Here is a 21,134-nt window from a genome sequence, read left to right on the forward strand (position 1 = left end):
GCAGCCAGTTCTGCCTCTGCATCTTGCAGCCTGACATTGATTGGTGCTTGCTTCTGGCAATCATCTTCTTCATCCTGCCTACTGGATGCCGGCGGGGCCATAGTAACAATAATGCCCTCGGGTGTTTGCTCATCTCAGCAGCGGGCTGCCTGCAGGCTCTCTGCTAGGAAACCACAGAGCTGGGTGTCCCATGGGTGGTCCATCCGATCTGACATGAGAAACACTTCAGGGCCTTCTGACACTGTCCACGGAGAATACCTGGCCTTCACCTATTTTCTTCTTATAAACATTATGAAATTAAAATTGATGCTTCAATCTTGTCTGCCCGCTCCCCAGCCCCTCAAATCTCTACTGCTCACCTCTCAGCTTTACCCACTCCAGTTACAGACCACACCAGATTTTTGGGGGGTTTGCAAATACACCCAACTTGCTCTGAGCTCCAGCTCCTTGCCTTTGGAAGCGCCTACACAGGTCAAGGTCACCTTTTCCATTAAGTAGTCATCTTAGATCTAAAATCATCTCCTTAATGACCTTTACAAATACAAAGCAATAACTAGCTATGTCCACTGGAGGCCAGAATGTCAACCTGTTTCTTCTAGAGCATTTGGTATACTTTTGAGTTGTCTTATTTGATTGCTTGTATCTGATCGCAGTTCAGAGAAGGCATGGCTTCAGATGTAAGAGGACAAAAGCTGATTACCACAATACTTTGGCTGCGAGACTACCTTCAGCACTGGACCAACCCTTTAAGTGCTCAATGGGACTGGGGAGAATTTTCCCGTGGAAACCCTGGGGAGTATAAAGTCAATATACTCCGAAGAACACGGGTATTCAGTCTATAGATGGAACCAAAAAACGAGTCCGGATCAGAGAAGCTTTTTTTGCTACAAGGTTGGACAAGAATGACGAGGGAAGACACCGCCCTGTTCTTTACCTGATAACATCCCACGCTGCTGATCTACAGGAAAAGGAGCACAGTTTCCAAACTGGCTCTAACCAGCAGGGGCCAATCACAACCTAGGCACTAGGAACCCAGAGAAACAGCATTGGCAGCTGTGACGCTTACTTACTCAGAGCCCTGGCCTCAGCAGAGAGAAATCAATCTTTCCCCAACAATACCGTGAATCTGATCTGGCAATGCAGCCACACAGAATTTAATTTTGGCAGATTGGCGGCTAAAGGAAGTGCGGATCCTAGCTTACATATGCCTTGGCATTGCTACAGAATTAAGTGGATGTAGTTTAATCCAATACTATGATTTTTTTTATGTGTTTTAAGAGTCTTAATGTAGCAAGTTTGATTTTTTACAACTCAAATATTACATGATATGAAGAAATGATTCCTTTAAAGTTGTTATATTTAAGTTGTGGTTACAGGCACTTTACACCCGAATCCTTATCCTTAACAGGCACATACAAAAATATATTTAGATAAAAGAAGTTTATTAGAAAATGAGATTTGCTTAGGTGATAGCAGAGAAGGGGAGACAGGGAGAAAGAAAGGCAAAACACTACTGGCTGTATCAGTTGGTAACAGCTAAGGGGCAGGGAGAGCTTTAGAGACGTTAAATTGTTCATTTGAGTTAGGGATGCAGTTCAGTGGTAGAGCACTGGCCTCACATATACAAGGCCCCGGGTACTCTAACACCGGAAGGAAGAAGGAAGCAAGAAAAGGGAGGAGAGATTGATACATTGCATAGATTTAACAGAAAGCCCTTTAGACAAATAATTTTCACTCATAAAATGACAGGAGTTACCTGAAGGTGAAGGTGTCCCCTTTCCAGTCCTGTGGTGGGTTTTCCTGGATGATGTCCCGGGTCAGAGGTGAGCTCTGCCTTGGGGATTTGGAGTGGGGAAGGGTACCCATGTGACTGGCACTGTCAGAGGATCGTATGGGAGGAGGGCCTTTCTTCTTCCGCGGAAGAGTGCCATGTATAGACACGTCTTGATATGCATCTGTGCGAGGCTCCGCGAGAGGGGACTTGCTGCTCAGAAGGTCCATGGACGAGGCCAAGGGGAACTGGTGATTCACAACCATGTTTCTCGGAAGGCTGGCAAATTTTCCCGCAGCCATGATTCTCAATGCTGAGGAGGGAGAAAAGAGGAGAGGATAAAGCTAAGATATCCACAAGAATCAACTTCAAGCTAATTGAAGAAACTAGAGAAAAATTAAGAAACATCAAAAGGTGAATAATGTCTGATGGTATTACTAGGGGAACATCATAAGCACAGATGTTTGTTCATCGTCTCGCTCATTCAGGATTCTGTTGGGAAATTCAGCTGGATGGGCAACCAATCCAAACAGACGAAAACATCTCAGAGTTGTTAGAATCCTATGGACCATCTTTCTATTATTGAAGTGGGGGTTGCAATTAAGAAAAAAGATTGTTACGTAAGGACTGGTAGGTTCGGTAATAAATACCAGGAAAAATATTACAAATTCTTAGACAATGGCTACCGTGATTTCCACCACCTTGCTAATGTTAAGACAGGCAGAGCTAGTGAAATTCCTTAGCTGCTGGGATCTACAGTGCCAGACCCAAACTGTGCTACCCACAATGACAGGGCGGCTTTTCTGGTAAAGACTCGATGCTTATAAATAAATCAGTGTACTCCAGTTAACCAAGGCAGGGTCAGGGGTCAGGGGTGGCTCGTTCTTCCATACATCAGCATGATCGGTTGTACCGGAAAGCCAGCAAGTGGTAACACCCTGTAGATTCTTTCCAAGAGGAGTCAGGAACCTGCCAGTCACTAGCAAGGTCAAGCCATACCCACAGGTGCATGTAAAGTCAGGGAAGAAGAGAAAGGGAAGGCGAAGAGAAAAAAGAAAGGAGGGAGGGCACAGACAGAGAGGAAACTGACTAGCGAGACAACAGCACCAGCTCCCACAACCACTCCCAGGTATGCCTCACAGTCACTTGTACTAGAGCGCCAAACCAAACTAAACTATGGTTTTGACCTTAGTCAAATTATACAAGACCCGTCAAGGCCAACATACAAATCAAACAGGAGCCCTACAAGAAACTGTAACCATTCCCTGGGTAAGCTATCTTCCATGCCCATGACATCAAGGGGTCTGCACATCACTGTGGGACAGCTGAACTCCACAGTCCATTCCCAAGCTTGCAGCACCATTGCAATCGTCAAGGGGAAGAAGAGCCTTGAGTGAAAATTTCCCTATGGCACCCCTGCAGAGCTGGCTCTTACAGAACTGCTGGCTTCACCATCAATGGCTATGTGAGCCCACAGAGGTGGCAGTGGGACAAAAGGAGTTTGCAGAGGAAACACACTTTGTATGTGAAGCCACACAAATCCACCGCTACACGCCACAGGGAAAAGTTCACAAGTGCTGGAGGCTGCGTAGAATATACTCAAGGATATAGCCCTAACCCTGTCCACTGCTCTTTGCCAGTCTTGATAAATTCAGAAGCTTGTCTGCTGCGTGTGAGACCACATAGAGAAGGCTTGGCTCACGGGGATGTAGAAAAACAGGGCGGGGAGTCCTGGCCAGTTCCTGGCACACTGCCAGCACTTACTCAATGTTAATCATTGTTATTAAAAAAAGAAATCAAAATTCCCTAGCCTTCTACCTGACCGCTAGTGACGCAAACCAACCAGCAGTCCCCCACCCCACCCCCATTTTCAACCCCCACAGTTGTGAACTGCCTCTGTTCAAACTATCAGCACCTTCCTTCTTCATTGACAGGCCTGCATCATCTTAAAGAAACTGGTGGGGTGGGATGGGGAGAGAGACACAGCATACACAAAACATCTTCATGTGTAAGGCCACACTGTTGATCATGTCTATTTCCATGAGCCAAGAAGAGCAAAAGTGATTTTAGCCCCGGTGACCTTGGCAGGTGGCTTCTCTGCATAGCCAAGTTGAGTTTGCAGTTTGAGATTGCACTAGAAGGCTCTATGATGCCCTTGAGTATATCCCCCACCTCAACTTATCCTCCGATAGCAAAGTCTGCTAACGTCTTCCTTTCCTATTTTTAATTCAACAAACATTTAAGTAGGACTCTCTATAAGAGGCAGAGAACCCCAACCTAGAACTCATAAATAGCGACCCTCATGCTGGAACAACAGTTAACTTTGACAGAAGTACTCTGTCAGAAAAAGTGAGAGGACACTGTAATGCCAGACCCATTCAGGTACGAATCATCCCCACACACTGGGTACCCTGCAGGCCTTGTGCCTGAGTGGAAAAGCTGAGAAACCCTTTCCTGAAAGACCTACAGCTAAGGGCAAGGCCATGGAGTCTTAAGGGCTCTGCCAAAGTGTCTGGACTTGACTGGTGAGTGCCAGGGAAGGCCTGAACAGGAGGCATCTAGACTGCACTATGACTGGATGACTGGTGAGTGCCAGGGAAGGCCTGAACAGGAGGCATCTAGACCGCACCTCGGTAGGTGACTCTGGTTGATTCTGGTAAGGGAAAAGGAAGCCAAGCTGTCACTTGGGCAGATGGCAGAGGACCAGGAAGAGCAATGCAGGAGTCTGACCTCAGGAAGCTGCCAAGAGAAAGGACAGGACAGAGGGAAGAATTATTAGAAGCTCAAGGTCTCTAGTTGGAAGGAAGGAAGGCAAAGCCATGGCCAGGGGGGGCGAGCATGATGTGGGTTCAGCTATGTGGGACAGCATAAGTGGGTTCAGAAGGGACTCAGGCCAGAGGGCAGTGACTGGAGCTGTGTGTGAGGCACCAGGGGACAGTTCAGCGCGGAAGGAGGTTAGAGTCTATACAGGGAACCAGATGGAATCATCAGCACAAAGGAACTAGACCAGAGCATGTAATAGTGTCACCTACCTTACAACAACAGATGTGAAAGTATCTCCCATACTACCAAGACTCATCAGCAAAACATGAATTGCATCCCTACTTCTCACCATGGCTGCCGCAAGCCTATCAGAACCAAGGCGGAGAACGAGTTCAAAGATGCAAACACCCAGGGCTTAGTCTGGCTGCATGTTAAGAACCCTACAGGGAATATCCGCAGTGTGGCTCAACCACAGACCAGATTCTAAAATGAGAATCTCTGTGGTCAGGACACCAACATCAGCACTTTTTCTAAAGTTCCACAGCATTGCCCAATCTGAAGCCAGGATTGAGAAGCAAGGCATTGTGGGTCCTCCCTGGCAACAGTACCTTTCACTCAAACTGTCTCCCGGGTGACAGAATCGAATGGTGGAAGACCTCAAAGATGGCTGACACTGTGCTCCGTCTTCAAGACAAAACAAAACAATATAGAAATGACCCCTGACCTTGCCAGGTTAAAATTTATAGAGGAAGCTAACAACAGCAGCAAACATTGGTAGTTCAAGTTCATTTTCCAAGCTCAGAGGAATCATGTTCATTCATTCAAAAATATTTTTTGTGAGGGCTTACAGTGCACCAGGAATGAGCTATAATAAGGCTCTGCTCCCAAGACGCCTCAGTTGAGATGTGGGAAGTCCAGCCAAACCACATAAACAAGAAAATAAACCAGGCAATACCCAAGGTGTAAGTACTCCAAGGAATTCAAAACAAAACAGAAGAAATGATAAAAGATGCTGGCTGGAGGGAAAGATAACTTAATGATATGATGGTCTGGCAGGACCTTTCTGAAGAGCTAATGACAGGAGCTCTGAGACAAAAAGATAAGGGACCAGGCAAGGAAAGATCTGAAGGAAGTTCCAGGCAGGGGGAGGATTCCAGTCCAACCAATGCAAAAGCCAAGAACTAAGCAGCTAGAGCAGATCCACAGAGTTCTAAACTCTGACTCCCATGTATTCTTCTTTACTTGCAGATATTTCTATGTTGATGCCACTAGTCACTAAACACTCTTAAGTACCATTTGGCCTTTGAAAATCAAAATGGTACAATTCAGAATCTGGGTCTCAGAGCCAGGAATTTACTACATCAAACCTCTACCCTGCCTCTGCCTTGGTAGCAATGAGGTCTGGGATACGTTACACCGCTAACAGTCAGTCACCATTCCTTCAATGTGCCAACAATCCTGTCTTCATGGATTGTTGTGAAAGATTAAATGCGACCATGTAAAATGAAGTCCTTGGTGCACAGCAAACAAAAACACATCTCCTCTAAACAGGGCCGGGGCCATGTCTGCACAGCTCAGTCACTACGTCCCCACTGCAGCTGGGAAGGGTGAGGAGCGAGATGTCTCAGCCTAGAACAGACGTAAACACACCGAGTCAAGAGGACAGAGACCCAAAAGGGCACGGACACCAAGTGAACCATCTGCATGCTTTCAAACAAACACCAGCAAAGACTTTGACCATCAGCCTTCGACTGCCAGATCCTGAAACACATACAAAGGTCAATGCCCCATCTTGATAGGGAGAGTATGACACTGGGAATGCTGAGACCATGAGTGACCCTCACATCAAACATCCTTGCTGCCTGCCAGACTCTGGCCAGCCACAGAGCTTTGAAAAGCTAATGAGCTTGGTCCCATTCACAGCAAAACCTGATGATCTTGCAAGCGGAGGCAAAGGCGCACAGCCCGCTTGTTTAGATTTTTCTCTGGTTCTGAAACGGGATATTTTCAGGTTGAACTCACACGTGGCAGTCTGAGGAAAGGGCCTCAAGGACTTTTATATTTCAAACTGGGAATGCCCCTGCCTCAGCTGCCCTTGGCCCTATCTTCTCGGCAAAGGCAGACAGCAAGGGCAGATGGGACTGGCTACCCCATAGATAAGATTGGCTTCTCCACTTAGAACTTTCACTTGGCTTTACGAATCGAGGGCAAGCTTATGAAGTCTAGCCAAATGACTGAAGTATGAATAATTCTTCCACGGATTGTATTTCAAGCAATACAGTGAAGGATTTACAGGGCAAGGTTCTTAAGATTAGCACCCATCTGACAAAGCAGTTCTTTCTATATCCATAGAAACTGAAGTCTTAGTTACTCATCTTGGAAATGTCAGGCTTTTTAACAGCACTTGTGAGGGAGTCGGCGAGGCGTTGGGCACTGAGGGAGCGTTTGGCATAATAAACCGTTCCTTTATACTCAGGAGGCTTCATGGCACCCTCGCGGGTGGGCGGTGGGCTTCCCGGGGACTTAGAGGCCCCTTCCCATTCGGCCTTGCAGAGCCTCCTCCTGGATCTCCTCTCCACCAGGGGGAACACAGAGTGAGATAATCAACTTCAAACTGACCTTCCCCTGCCCTGTGCTTGCCTTGGAGAGGTCTGTGGAACCTTGGGAGATAAGACTCAAGGTTTAAAAGAATCTCTGAACTCGGGGCTCTACTTTTCCTGCCTAACCGCTGTAGGCAAAACCAGACTAGGGTTACTCCCCTTTTCACCTTGCCTCAAGCGACTGTTAAACCTTAGTCCCACAGCACTGGCTGCCGCTGCCAGTTGCTCTCAATGAGTGTCTACACCTGATCAAACTTTTTTAAGTGGCAGCAGACTCGGCGGGCAAAGGAAGATGGGCTGCGACCCGTCCCTCCCTCCTTTGCCTTCCCCTCCCGGACTCAAGGGGAGCCACACAACCAACTATTCATTCTTTCTCAACAAAGGGAAGGCGAGGGGAGGGAGATGTTGTCAACGGTTACAGGGCAGACTCCTTCACTTTCTTAGCAAACTTCCCAAGAGATTAGTGGAGAAAGACTCCGGCTTCCAGCAGAGTCCTCTGGGCCACCTCACCTCCCCAACTTAAGACAGGCCTCGGGCAGAACGGGACAGGACTGTGAAGGGGTCCGGAGGGGTCAGGAGGCCAGCGCCCGGGATGGTACATTCCGGAGCCAAAGTGTGGAGATGCTGGAAGCACATCACTGGCGCTCCACTCCCGGGAGCTCCGGGACCTGATGTCCCCGAGGGCACAAGTCTCACCCCCCCCACTTTGACCACCCCCACTCCCACACCAAGTCTATGGGAATTCAGGGGGAAAATAAGCAGGCTGCGCCCTTCCCCGATCTAACTTCGCTCTAAAAAACTTCCCAGTGCAGACTCGGGACGACCGAGGGAGCCCGGGATCCTGAGCACACTCACCTCCCCGCACCGCACTCGGGGTCCCGGAGGGCTGCTCAGCGCCGCTCTGCCCGCACCGTCCCGCAGCTGCTCCGGGAGCGCGGGCGGCTCATGGTCCGCGGGTGTCCGGCGAGAGGCCGGCGCGACTGCTGGCTGCGCGGCGCGGTTCCAGCCCGGCTCCCACCCGGCCCGGCGGCGACAAGCGCGGCTCTGAGCTCGCTCCGCGCTCTCTGGCCCTCAACTGGTGATTTGCGGCTTGGCGGCCCCACCCCGCCCAGCCGATTCGCCGGGCTGGGCCGAACCCCCGCGACATTTACATTCGGTGACCTCGTCTGGCTCTCCTCGGGCCCCGGCTTTGGAAGTTTTGGCTCTCCGTTGTCTATCCCGAGAAGCAAGACTTTAAGTGTAGATCAAACTCTTCCTACAGAGAACCCCACTCAACCGGCAAGCCTCGCCTAATCCGCTCCTCCCCCTTGCCGGCGTTATTTAATTACCCAACAGACCTGCTGCTCGGCAGACACCTGGCTGACTTTCAATTTAAAGGGCTTTGATGGGACAAAGACGGAGGTAACCACAGTGAATAAGCCTGGAAACAGGCAAATCAGTTACTCCCACACGCGAGCATGGAAGGTACAGTGGGTGGAGGTGCCCGCAGTACTATATGGCTTCGTGGGGCTACACATACTAACAGTTTTCAAACCTATTTATAAAGTCACAGAAACAGACTGACTAAAGGACCGATGGACCAGAATCCAGAAACACATCTGCACTATCTGGTGGCTTGACTTGCGTAAAAGTTATTGATATGGTACACCGGAGGACAGTACAGTCCAATAACCAGTGATAGGTCATGGAGTCATGATGCCCATCCCATATCACACCCCAAATCAAATCCTGATAGATTTTAGATCTAAATATAAAAGGTAAAAGGGAGAAATTATCAGAAAATACTTTGCCAAAAAGATTCCTTAAATACATGAAATATTAACTGTAAAGGAAAACTGCTCGTTGACATAATTAACATTGTGAGCTCCCTTACCATGAATGAAAACGCAAATCACAGGCAAAACATAAGCAAACACATCCAAATAAAGGAAGTGTATACAGAATATATAAAGAACGCCTTTAGATCACATGAATAAACCAGAACGGTCAACCGAAAACAGGGTAGTTTTATGTAGGCAGTGTCCTAGCTCCATTCAGTTGCTGTGATGAATGCCACGACCAAGAGGAACTTGGGAGAAAAAAAGCCTTTATTTGGCTTACAAGTTGCAGTTCACCCTCGAGGAAGCCAAGGCAGGAATTCAAGCAGAGACCCTGGAGGAACGAGGCTCACTGGCTTGCTCACCATGGTGTGCTCAGTTTTCTTATGCAGCCCAGCCCCCCACTCCTTTCTCCCCCTCCCCCGTCCAGGGATGACACCACCCACAGTGGTTTGAGTCCTTCTACACCAATCATTAATCAAGAAAATACTTCACAGACATGCCCACAGGCATGTCTGATGGAGATAATTCTTCAGCTGATGCCCCCTCTTCCCAGGTGACTCTAGATTGCTCAAATTAACAAAAACTCTCATAGAAGGGCAACTGGACGAAACCAGGAAAGCAATAAGTGGGCAAAGCCAGGAGTTCGCCAAGAACAAATCTTTAAAATGAGCCAAATGATTCTGCAGCTAAAGAAAGGCTGAAGTGAAGGTTCCACAGACAGCTTTAATAACAGACTCGAGAATTTAAAAAAAAAATTAGTAAACTTGAGGAACTTTGTGCTTTTTGAAAAAAGAAAGGAAAGAGCCTATCGGTTGCTGTGGCACCATCAAGTGAACCAATGTATTGCATTGTGGGAATTCTGGCAGGAGCGGAGGAGGAGACAGTGGAAGAGAGCGTCCTGAATGTGAGAAAGGAACATTTGGATCCGTGGAGCCCCGGGAATGCTAACCAATTAAGTACAAGCATAAGTTACCTTGCCATCAAACTTTACAAGCAGAGCCTTAGCACGTATGGGTATATGTATTACCTACACAATAAGTCCTTTTCAAACCATGCCCCCCCCCGGCCCCCATGCCACTGTTGAAAGAGCCACTGGTTTAGTTTTGCTTTGAAGTAGCCTTTAAAAGGTGACCTGGTTCCAGAACATTAAGTTTGTTCCAGTCGATTTTGAGGCCAAGTCAGCTGAAGGCTGTATAACACGGTATTCAAAAGCTCCGGCTTGTCTGCAAGACCGTAAACAACCACTTGTAAGAACCCAGGCGTCACACTTCAGTCTCCCAAGCTTGGACTGTGGCAGTCACGTCCTGGTCAAGTCTCCTGGACTCCGAGCGCCACTGGAGCAGAGAGACCCTTTATTTCATTTTCTGATTACCGTCTACTGCTTAATGCAAACTGACAAAAAAAAAAAAAAAACATGGCCAGCTGTAGAATCAAATGGGCAACTGACTGCTGCTAAGGGTCAGTGGCTGTCCCCAAAGATGGACTACCATGACCCTCTTATCTTTCTCTGTCAAGTTTAATTTTCTCTTCACACTGTGGAAACCTATTATTGATGACATGCTTCCCATTTTTATCTGGTGTGAAGACATGTGGATTACTACACACTAATAGGAATCAGACTGTGTTTTGATGGAGTAAAAGAGAACATTTAAATTTAATTTTTGGTTTGGTAATATTCACATAAAATAAAGCTATGTAACACACACACACACACCTTGTTAATTATTACCCATGTGAGGCTAGAAAAAAGTCCACAGATGCCCAAGTTCCTTATAGCAAATGGTATAATATTTACAAATACCTGTGTGCTCCAAATTCTCCATAGTTCATAGTACCTAATACAATGCAAATGTTATGTGTATACTTGTTAAATTGTATTGTTTAGAGAATAAGGACACATTCTCATCTATCTCATTACCTTATATTAATTATACAAAATAATGACACTGTGACATTTTCATATATGAATATAAAAAAAAAATAATGGTCGCCTCCCTCCTTTAACCCTCTACTTCCCAACTACAGACTCTTTTTCCTAAAGACAGGGTCTCACGTAGCGCAGGCTGTCTTGGAAGTCACTATATGATCCTCCTGTCTCCCAAACAGTGCTGAGATTACAGACGTGCAACCCCATGCCTGGTGTACACAAGGCTAGGAATTGAATGCAGCGCTTGCACATGCTAGACAAGAACTCCACCAGCTGAGCAAATCCCTGACTTTCTCAGACGTGGGTTTGTTACATTTTAAAGATTTATTTCTTTTATGGAGATAGGTCTTTGTCTGCACGTATGTATGTGTATCGTGGTCGTGTCTGGTTCCCTGATAGGTCAGAAGACGGCACTGGAGTTCCTGGATGTTTTTCCCATTTCCAAGCCTTACCTGCTACAATGAATACAATCGGCAAGTGTACCCACACAACAAATGTCCACAATTAAAAACCACTGGTTCAAAGAGTATATGCTTTTTAAAATTATGATAAATAATGGTAACTTGCTTTCCATAGGAATTATGTCAATTTATAAAAGTCAGGCTAATTTCACCCAACCTGATCAGGGATGTTATAACTCTGGGGTTTTCATAAACTTATCAAGTCAAATATGAATTCTAATTTGCATTTCGCTTATAAGAAATGAGGCTGCACGTAGTTAGTGTTTACTAGGCTTTTGTTTTTCTGTCTTTGTGTTTATCTTTCCTTTTGTATAGTTATTTTACTTGATGTGTATTGAGTGTTTTGCCTGCATATATATCTGCACACTATGTACATGCATGCCTGGTGCCCCAGGACGTTGGAAGATGGTGTTAGATCCCCTGGAACTAGAATTGGAAGCCACCATGTGGGTACTGGGAATCAAAGCCAGGTCCTCTGCAAAAGCAACAAGTTCTCTTAGCTACAAAAAAACAAAAAACAAACCCCCCCCCCAAAAAAAACAAAAAACAACTCTCTAGGGCTCTACACTTCCAATAAAAAAATCCAACTGTGGGTTCTTTTCTATCAATTTTTACGGCGTCTTTCCATATTAGGAAGTTTAGTTTTTCATGGTGCGAGCCGTTAATGTCCTTTTCTATTGTAACTTATTAAAGAGGGGATGTAGGCAAAGCTTTGCTCTTTTAGGAGCCCACATTGAAAGCTCTGGGAATAGTGAGCCAAGGAAGGGGCGGACCCTGGTCAGAAGGCTGTGACAAGAGCTTTATTGTTGCACAACAAGTGCTTTCACTTGGCTTGTGGCAGTGGAAACAGGAGCGAAGGACCAAAGTTATTACCAAGAAATGAACTGGCGGGAGTCAGTGATCTGTAGCGATGGCAGCTGCCGCCGGTGTAGGAGGGATGACACGCAGGTGCTGTCCTGAGCGCCCGGGGAGCTTCGCACTGTTCCCGACCCACTCGGGATGGGAAAAGGTGAGTTTTATGAGTGAAATGAGTGGCTCCAACTCACATGAGAGGTGCGTGGCAGACAGAGTAAGGCTAACCCCTGGTCTGCCCAACCCCAGCTGCCTGGCAGGCAGAAGGAAAATGATCAAAGTCTTCAGTCCACGTGAGTAATGCCTAGCTTGATGACAGATGCAGAAGCCTGGGAACAGCTGCCTCTGGCCCTGGAGACACGGGCTTAGTGTTAGGAACGCTGGGTGTTTTTTTCAAAGTCTGTTTCATGGTCATTCTCCTACATCTCTATGGGTCCGGAGGAGCGGCGTCGCTCCCTTGTTACTGATGCGAGAGCAAAATAAGTAGCGAATTTGGCTCAGATGTCCTGCTCTGCAGAAAGCCTTCCTTTGCTCTTCCCATGGGTCCCCCAGTCACCCATACACAGAGCTTCCTTCTCGTCCCTGTATTTGTTGCTGTTGCTATTCATGCATTTGTTTTTGTTATTGCTGTTTAATAGTTGTTGCTCTATAGAGTGTATGGTCTAGGTTTGGGTTGCTCTCTGTTTTGTTCTTAGTCAGGGGCCTGGCCTAGAATTCTTACCCAACACTTGTTGAATGAATACATGAACTCCAGATATCCAGGTTCTTTGGTCGTTTATCCTTCTCCCCTATCCTAAAGCTCCCTGCAGACTAAATAAATGGGATGCTGTGTTAGTTGTGGCAGTCATAGAATTCATATTTCTTCAGGCTGTGTGCTAGCCTGCACTTGTGGTTTTAGACAGGGGAGCCCCTAGCTGCCTCAGTCCAGCAACCGTCTGAAGGGACGGTGCTTGAATGCCTTCAGGGCTGAGCAGGACGCCTGGACAGGGAGGACTCAGCCTGGACTTGATCCTCCACTTAGTGGCTCCTCAGAGGACTTTGTTGAGTCCCGACCCATGACATCATGCGTTGACTGGCAGCTGCAGCAGGCGCTGGGCAAACTGCATGTTAAGCTAGAATGGTCCCTGATGTTTCAGCTTTGCAGAGTTCTAACTCCACCCCACCCCCCAAAAAAATAAGGAACAAGAGATGCAGGCAGCTGCAATGAGGCCCAAACTGAAAACTTAAACAACTGCAGAAAGAGTGACTGAGAAGTCCCCGAAGTTAACACATTAAAAAAGAAAGAAAGACAATCCGTGACCCAGGGAACTGTCAGCTCTGGTACAGACTGTGGCAGCAAGGTCCGCAGTATTTTCCAGAACATTCCCCTCTAACTTCCTGCCGCGGATTTGGTGCCATGGCAATCCCCAGTCTGCTAAGCTGGCAGTCAGGCTGCTTCCAAGAGGCTGGCAGCACAGCTGTTTGCTCATTGCCACATTGGCTAGAGAATTCATGGCATGAGGGCTATGGCTTTAATGGGCCTCACTCGGCCCTGACTGAATAGTGAGAGGGTGAAAGAAATGCGCCCAGCAACACAGCTCATTTTCTAGTCAGGGTCCATTTAAACCTGCTTGTCCGTGTTTGACCCGGCCGCTTCAGGACTTGTCCTCACGGCCAAAGTCTGTGTCCTGCTCGCTTGCTCTCTCTCTCTCTCTCTCTCTCTCTCTCTCTCTCTCTCTCTCTCTCTCTCTCTCGCCCTCTCCCTCCACTTCTTTCTCTGTTTCTCTGTCTCTCTGTCTGTCTCTCTCTCTGTTCCCTCTCCCTTCACCTCTTTCCCTTTTTTTTTCTCTCTCTCCATCCCTTTCTCTGTTTCTCTCTCTGTCTCTCTCATTGCTGTTTGTTTGTTTTGCAGTACAGTTTTGTTATGTAGCTCAGGCTGATCTGAACACGTGGTCTTCCTGCCTCAGCCTCTTGAGTGTTGGGATTACAAGCCTGCCCCCCCCACACACCAGGTTATCATTTACTTTCATTAATTTGCTTCTTAACTAATTTAACATTTAGAAGGGAAATAAAGTGCCTCTGGGTAATTATGGAATTCCAAATGCTTTCAACGTTCTCCTCAATGTAGCCCTCCCTCTTTTTTTTTCTCTCCTAGTAAGTGTTTGTATTTGAAACAGCACTTAAGAAGCAAATTCATTGTTCATATTCCACCAGGAAGCACTTCTAATCTGGGAGATAGGAAGGCGAAAACAGTACCAGGACTTCCTATATGGAAATAGCGCAGATCCAAACGGAGAAAAAAAAGGAGGGGGGTGGGGGGTGCTATAGCAGAGGGTCCCTGCACTGTGGAGCTCAGAGTCTACAGTGGAAAGCTTGGGGATGCTCACGAAAATGAAGGCGAGGGTGGAATTTCAAGTACGCATGTAATATAAGTGTGGATGTCCACCTAACTATGGAAAATCAGAGGAAACAAAAGTGCGTAGTATCTAGTGGTGGCCACTCTGTTGGGGAGGGGCTCAGGTTAAGCCCCGCATTGCCCTCCGTGGAGAGACAGGGTGGTTGGTGGTGAAAGGGGGGCGGGGTAGCTAAAGAAAACGCAGCCACCAGCTCCCCTAGTACAGGAGAGCCAGACGGACAGCAACACCCGCTGGCTCGTGCAGAGGTACGAATCCATTCTCAAGAGCAAAGCAGACTTCGGAGGTTTTCCCCTCACCTGAACATGCTAAGGTTTAAATGTAAAGAAATTGATGGCCGCCTCATTTGCAGGGTGTCAGCGATGACTAAATTACACCTCATCCATATTGCGACATGGAATGCAGCTGTCAAGAGGACGGTGAGGAGAGACAGCTGTGGAGTATCGCGCAAGAAGGAAACAAAACAGAAGCCATTACCCTTTCAAACCTGGGGCTCTAGGCCTGTAGTTCCAGCTACCAGGCAGGCAGAGGAAGGATGCTAGCTTGAACCCAGCACTTCAAAGTGCTCCTCGGGAGTATAGCAAGATTCTGTCTTATTTTTCTTAAGGTCTTTTTAAAAATCTAAAAACAAATTTCTGTGTCAGCATGCATTTGTGTTGGAGCATGTAGAATACATCTAGACATTCACAGTTTGAGAAGTCTTCCCATCAGATAGTCTGAGAAAGCGAAGTTGATGAGTGATCAAAAGGGACTTTCCTATTTCCTTCATGTTTTTCTAAACCGTTTGATTCCTCCCCACAGTGGACACCAGTTGCCTTTATAATAATGTACATAGTACTTACTATCTACAGATACTGTTCCAAGGGCCTTATGTATAACTATCTAAGTGCTTTACCTCTGACTTAAACACAGAGCAAGCCCTCCCCCCTTTAAAATGATGTAGGATCTCACCAAGTTGTTTCTTCTGACCATGAACTCTTTTCTGTAACTGGAACAGACCTTGAACTTGTGATCCTCCTGCCTCAGCCTCCCAGGTATCTGGAATAGAAAGCCTGCACCATAGGTTCTGGTGAGGCAGAACTAACCTTGTCCCCTTCTCTGGGTTGTGGACAGTTTCTGTCCAGATATCAGAGCCAAAGGCAAAGCAGCTTAACTTTGAACTGAGAATATCTGGCTCGGACTTTGAGCTCTTTAGCGGTGAGGTTGTAAGGCCTCAAGTTGATCAAACAAAAACAAACAAACAAACGGTGCTGCTTTCAGAACCAGACACACCTGGTTACGGATCCTAGTCTCTGACACTTAACTGTACCCTTCCTAGCAACTGTCTCACTTTTCCTCAGTTTCCCCACCTAGAGAGTGGTGGTAATCGTCACATCCTTTGTGACAGTCTGGGATAACTACAGCTGACATCTCCCATGCTAGTGAGTGAGCATTTGATGTCCGTTTTCTCTGCTTACGTTGAATTATCACCTGTTTAACATTAGCATTAATGTTGTTGACTATTTTCTTGATGGATAGCCTGACAGCACCTGGTGCTTCGAGGAAAAATGGACAAAGGGAGCTGGGAAAGCAGCTTCATGACTGGGAACGAGCACCTTGCTAGGGGCTTGGAGTCCCAGAGCTTTCAGCCTTTTCTCCCCAGCCAAGTGTGGAAGCTGTATATCTGGCTCTGAGGTAACTGTCACAGGATGCAATCCCAGGACACAGCTATAATCCCACACCTTTGTCATTCACTCTCATGCCCTGTAGTGGCTGACATGTGGACTAAAGTCTATACCTGTGACCCTCCCTCTGGTGTCCTGCCATGGCGGAAATTCAAGTGTTGCGGAGACCTGGGGTTACCGGCCACTAAGCACTCCCCCCAACACATGCAGTGTCCTCCTGAGCAAAATATTTGTTGCACTTTTTTCTAAATAAGCTTTAAAAACACCACAGTGAAAAGTTAGTACAAATGTTTAAAAAGCCATTCGGAATACAAGTGAATAAAAGGGGTATTAGAATAGAGACAATCTGTGTCTCCTAATTCATTCTTTAAAATACGTTTTCATCGTGTACATCGAGAATTACATGTATGAAATTCTCAAAGATTAATGGGTTTTAACCTGTGGCACCGTGTGTAAGTGCCAACACTCCTGGGCAGATACAGCTGGGACAGAAAGTTGGCAGCTGGGTGAGGGTGTCGGTTTGATTTTTTTCCTCTCTGGTTTCTTCCTCATAGGAACACCTCCCTTCTCATCACAAGTGTGTATGAATGTGTAAGTTAGTATGGGCTACTCCTCTTGGGTGGTGGCCATTTGGACAGTACTTAAGTTCCCCAAAGACTACACAGTCCAATTCAAGGAGTGAGCCCCTTAGAAGGCAACGCTCTGCGTGCAGCAACGGGCAGAGCATCAGATGTCCTGTGGGAGGGGATAGCCTGGTCTGGAACACCAGCTATGTTTACCACCAGTGAGCTCCAACCTTATCGTGTATCACCTCATGAATCTTTCCAGATATCCAGAGAGGTGCAACGGAGGAGTTACGAAGCCAGTTTCAAAGTTGAGAAAACGCAGGCACAGAAAGGCGGAGTACCCAGCCACAACGTAACTGGGATTAGAGGTCTCAAAACTGCAACTGCCTTCCTCCGTGGCCTGCACCATTCCTCTGTGCGAAGCGTTGCTCTAAAGGGTCTGGCTAAACTGCCAGAGTAGCATGCAGAATGGCAAAGGGAATCTTGAAAGAGTCTAGCAGAATGGGGACACACCTCAGCAGTTGAACGTGTGCCTCTCCCACACAGTACCAAGGTCTAATTCCAGCACTAAAAAATAAAAGTAAAGGCCGGGCGGTGGTGGCACATGCCTTTAATCCCAGCACTTGGGAGGCAGAGGCAGGCGGATCTCTGTGAGTTCGAAGCCAGCCTGGTCTACAACAGCTAGTTCCAGGACAGGCTCCAAAGCTACAGAGATACCCTGCCTCAAAAATAAATAAATAAATAAATAAATAAAAGTAAAAAGTGAGTAAGAGATCTCATTAACAAAGTGAACAATGCTTGGGAAAGACTTGGTAATATCTGTGAACAGAACTTTTCAAAGGAGTTTTAGATTCGGCAGTGGTGGGGGGTGAAGGGGAAAGCTGCCTCTGTTGGTCAGAACCCCACTCAAGCCTCCTCCGTGGCAGACACCACAGACAGTGTTCATAGATGGCTCACAGAAAAGCTTCTCTGGCCTTTCTCTTCCCCCAAGAGCAATGGAGCAGCTGCCTTTGCTGTCATCCTCCACTACCCAGAAACCTGTCAGAAATGCCAAGCCTCAGCCCAACCCAGCAGAACTGCCCAAGAGCCTGCGGGTCAGAAGCCTCCCAGGTGAGTTGCTTTAAGGTGAGTTCCCAGGGCTCAGCAATGTTCTCTTCAGCAAAGGAATGTCCCCGTCATCACCCAGGCAGCGTGAGGGAAAGTCCTTCGTTCTGCCCTTGGGGACTAAGTCCCGAGGTACCACCGCCCTGGTCACAGAGCCTGTCCCTGTGAGTGTGGGAGGCAGACTTCTCAGTTGTCAGCATTTCCAGGAAGGCTGATCCTTGTGTGACCTGCATGTGACCTTGTAGGTCTCAGGTTCATGAGCACGGAGGGAGTGAGCGCCCCACTTCCTCAGCGACAAATGGAGGAAACCGGTGAATCAATCCCCACACATTCTTCATGAGTCACAGAGGGCTGCGAGTCGGATGATTAAATTTCTAGTTTCTGTTTCTTAATTCTGAGGATCCAGGTCACAAACACTTATGTGAGTCCCCTGAATGAAGGGTGGTCTCTGGCCTTGAAGCATTCCATACAAAAATATGCCACCGTACTGCTAACAGAATCAAAACGCAGGCCAGGCAAGGGGCCCCTGTGGACACTGGCATGCTGTGGAAGTGTGCTACCATTGGGGCTAGAATTCAGCAGCAGCTCCAGGGCCCCTCGCCTCTCTTCCTCCCTTTCTGGACCCCTCCCATCTGTGCTTCCAGGGCAGAGTTTTGGCAATGATGACTCCATGACCATGTCGTTGCTTTGGCACAGATTACAGGCCACCCATGTGCTTTGCCTGCCTACTCCGTGAGACGGCTCTGGAGCTGGCTCTTATCACCTCCGTTTTATAGACAAAGGCTGGAGCTCTGAGAAGTTGTGTGTCTAAGCAGTGTGAGATTCGACTGCCGATCAGACAAGGATGCTACAGCTCAGGTCCGTCCCTCCACACGCGGTTGTCCGTACTCCAGGATTTTAGGTAGATAAGGGATGTATATGGAGAGTAAAGGAACAGCCGGGGTTTCCTTGGTGCATCGATTTCACACCACACTGGAGACTGTCCACTCCACGTAGGTGTCACTCTCCCGCCAGCCCTAGATTCCTGAAACACCCCGTGAACCACTGAAGACTGAGGCGATGGGTGCTGGCTGTTTGTTCATGGGAACCAAGAGCAGGAAGGCACAGAAAAACAAGGCTCCCAAAGAAACAATGGCAACGGAGCTTGACCAAGCGTTAACTCCCCTGCTTCCATGTGAGACAGTGCATCAGAGAACAAAGGACCCAAAGTCACAAATAGCTCAACCCTTACTGGCTCAGGGGCCCACAGTCAGCTGCCCCGGGAGAATGCCATCCCACTGAACTGGCAGGTTTTCCGCTGCAGGACTCTGTAGGGATGGATGGTGGCTCTGTCATTATTGGAGCCTGGGCTGCACGATACAGCCCAGTTGTGATCCCAGAGTGCTCCCTCCTTCTGCCGCCCTTGCTCCCATCCTAAAAGCTAGTCTTCTGGGCATGGGCGCCCTCTACAGCCCTGGCTCTTCTGTTCTCTTCCTCTCCCCTACTTTCACCCTTCTCCATCCTTCCTTCTGCACGGCCCAGTTTTCCTTCCTTAGAGGCTTTGCTCTTCCTCAGAGCAATGTTCTCAAACTTGCCTGAACGTGAAAGCCAATGCAGATTCCCAGGCTCCTCTCCTAGAGCTCTAAACTGAGAGAACGGACTGGAGAGCCTGCGCTGACGAGATCCCACCTCTGGGGACCACTGGACGGATCTCCCATTGTTACCCAGTAGCAACTGCTACTACTCAGCCTCCTGGAGCTGCCTATAGTCTTCAAAGGATCTCCTCCGTGCCTGTAACAATGCCGTCAAAGCTCCAGCCTTAGAATGAACTCACTCCCAACTCCAGTGACCTACACCTGGTCTCCTTCACCAGGCCCCACAGGGACCTTGCCATCACCTGGCTCCAACATGACATTCCGATGGTCTCCTTCTGCCTACATGACAACCCATTCTCCCTCTACATGCTGTCCCTTCATGCAGGGACATCTTCATAGTCCATCAGTCCCTTCTTGAGCTTCCTTATTCCTTTTCATGCCATTTGGAACTCAGGGTTGATCACAGGAACTAGTCTGGTCCATCCATAGCCTTCTACTATATTTCTCCAATGGCCTCAGTATCCTTGATCTTCTCCTGAACTTTAAAATCTTCGGAGATGCTTCATAATTCTACAGGCTTAGTCCACCACGAGCCCATGATCTCCAGCCTAGACTGCACTCTACTTCATCTAGAAGTTGAGTCCAGCAAGCCTTCAACTCCTCATCCTCTTTTTACCTACAATAGACCCAAGAGCTCAGTTATCCTCACCACAAGCTCCGCCCCCAAAGGACCAGGCCTTACTCCTGTTGCACATTAATGCATCCAAATTACGTCTCATCCTATCAAACTCCTTCTCTCTCCTCTCTGTGTCTATAGCTTCTCCTCCTTAGTTAGGCATCTGCCCAGGCTCCCCGCACCCTAAGTGCCTTGCTTTACTCGCTGTGACCCCTCTGGCTAGAGCTCTCACCTCTGCAGAATTTCTCTTGGTGAGGTGATTTGGGCAAACCCGTGCTACCTGGTCTTGCAGCTTCACTGAACACCATTACTCACTTCCTCCCTGTGAATCTTCCTGATCTTGTGACCTCTGAGACGCTGTTTCCTCAGGATGCTCAGGAGTTTCCAGTCTGATTTTCCCTTGTGGGCCTTCTTTCCGTGACTATTTTGCAAATGAACGTATCTGGTCCTGACCTCTGTCTCTGGTCACTGGTCACTGCATACATGTCTGCAGTGTTAATGAGGTTTTAATGTTCAAACGGTTTTTGAGATGTTGACTGCGTCTTGGACACTTCAAAATTAGCACTTCTTAAGCCCAACGCACCCAAAACTAGCTGTATTTCCCTGTGTTAGGATGGCTCCTCCATCAAGCTGGTTCCAAGCTGGAACCCCAGGAATGGTCCTAGATCCTGCTTTCTCTCCATTTCTGAGTGCAAGAACACACACACACGCCACACATGCCTCCACTGCCCCCACACACATGCGTGCGGGCTCACACACACGTGCACACAAACACACACACACACACACACACACACACACACACACACACACACACTGTTCATCTAAGGTTTGGAGTTTATCCTCATTAGTCCTCAAAATCAGGGCCACTTCCCTTGTTTCTACTTCTCTTCCAGGCCAACTGTTCATCTTCTCTCACCTAGCCGTCCATGGCTTCCCAGCTAGTCTCTTTCTGGCCTGCAC

General features: G+C 47.8%; 1 protein-coding gene across 1 annotated transcript in view; it reads right to left on the bottom strand.

Annotated features, from left to right (window-relative positions):
• Positions 1–8,111, bottom strand: part of Bcar3 (BCAR3 adaptor protein, NSP family member) — a 103,141-nt gene extending 95,030 nt beyond the window's left edge. Inside the window, exons 1-2 of the mRNA XM_075981473.1 lie at positions 7,990–8,111; positions 1,757–2,084 (exon numbers count right to left, since the gene is read on the bottom strand). Of these exons, the coding sequence (XP_075837588.1) occupies positions 1,757–2,073 (317 nt within the window). The 5' untranslated portion in view covers positions 2,074–2,084; positions 7,990–8,111. The remainder of the gene's footprint in view (positions 1–1,756; positions 2,085–7,989) is intronic.
• Positions 8,112–21,134: the final 13,023 nt, after the last annotated feature.

This window comes from Microtus pennsylvanicus, chromosome 7, assembly GCF_037038515.1.
Source record: "Microtus pennsylvanicus isolate mMicPen1 chromosome 7, mMicPen1.hap1, whole genome shotgun sequence".
Classification (NCBI taxonomy): Eukaryota; Metazoa; Chordata; class Mammalia; order Rodentia; family Cricetidae; genus Microtus; species Microtus pennsylvanicus.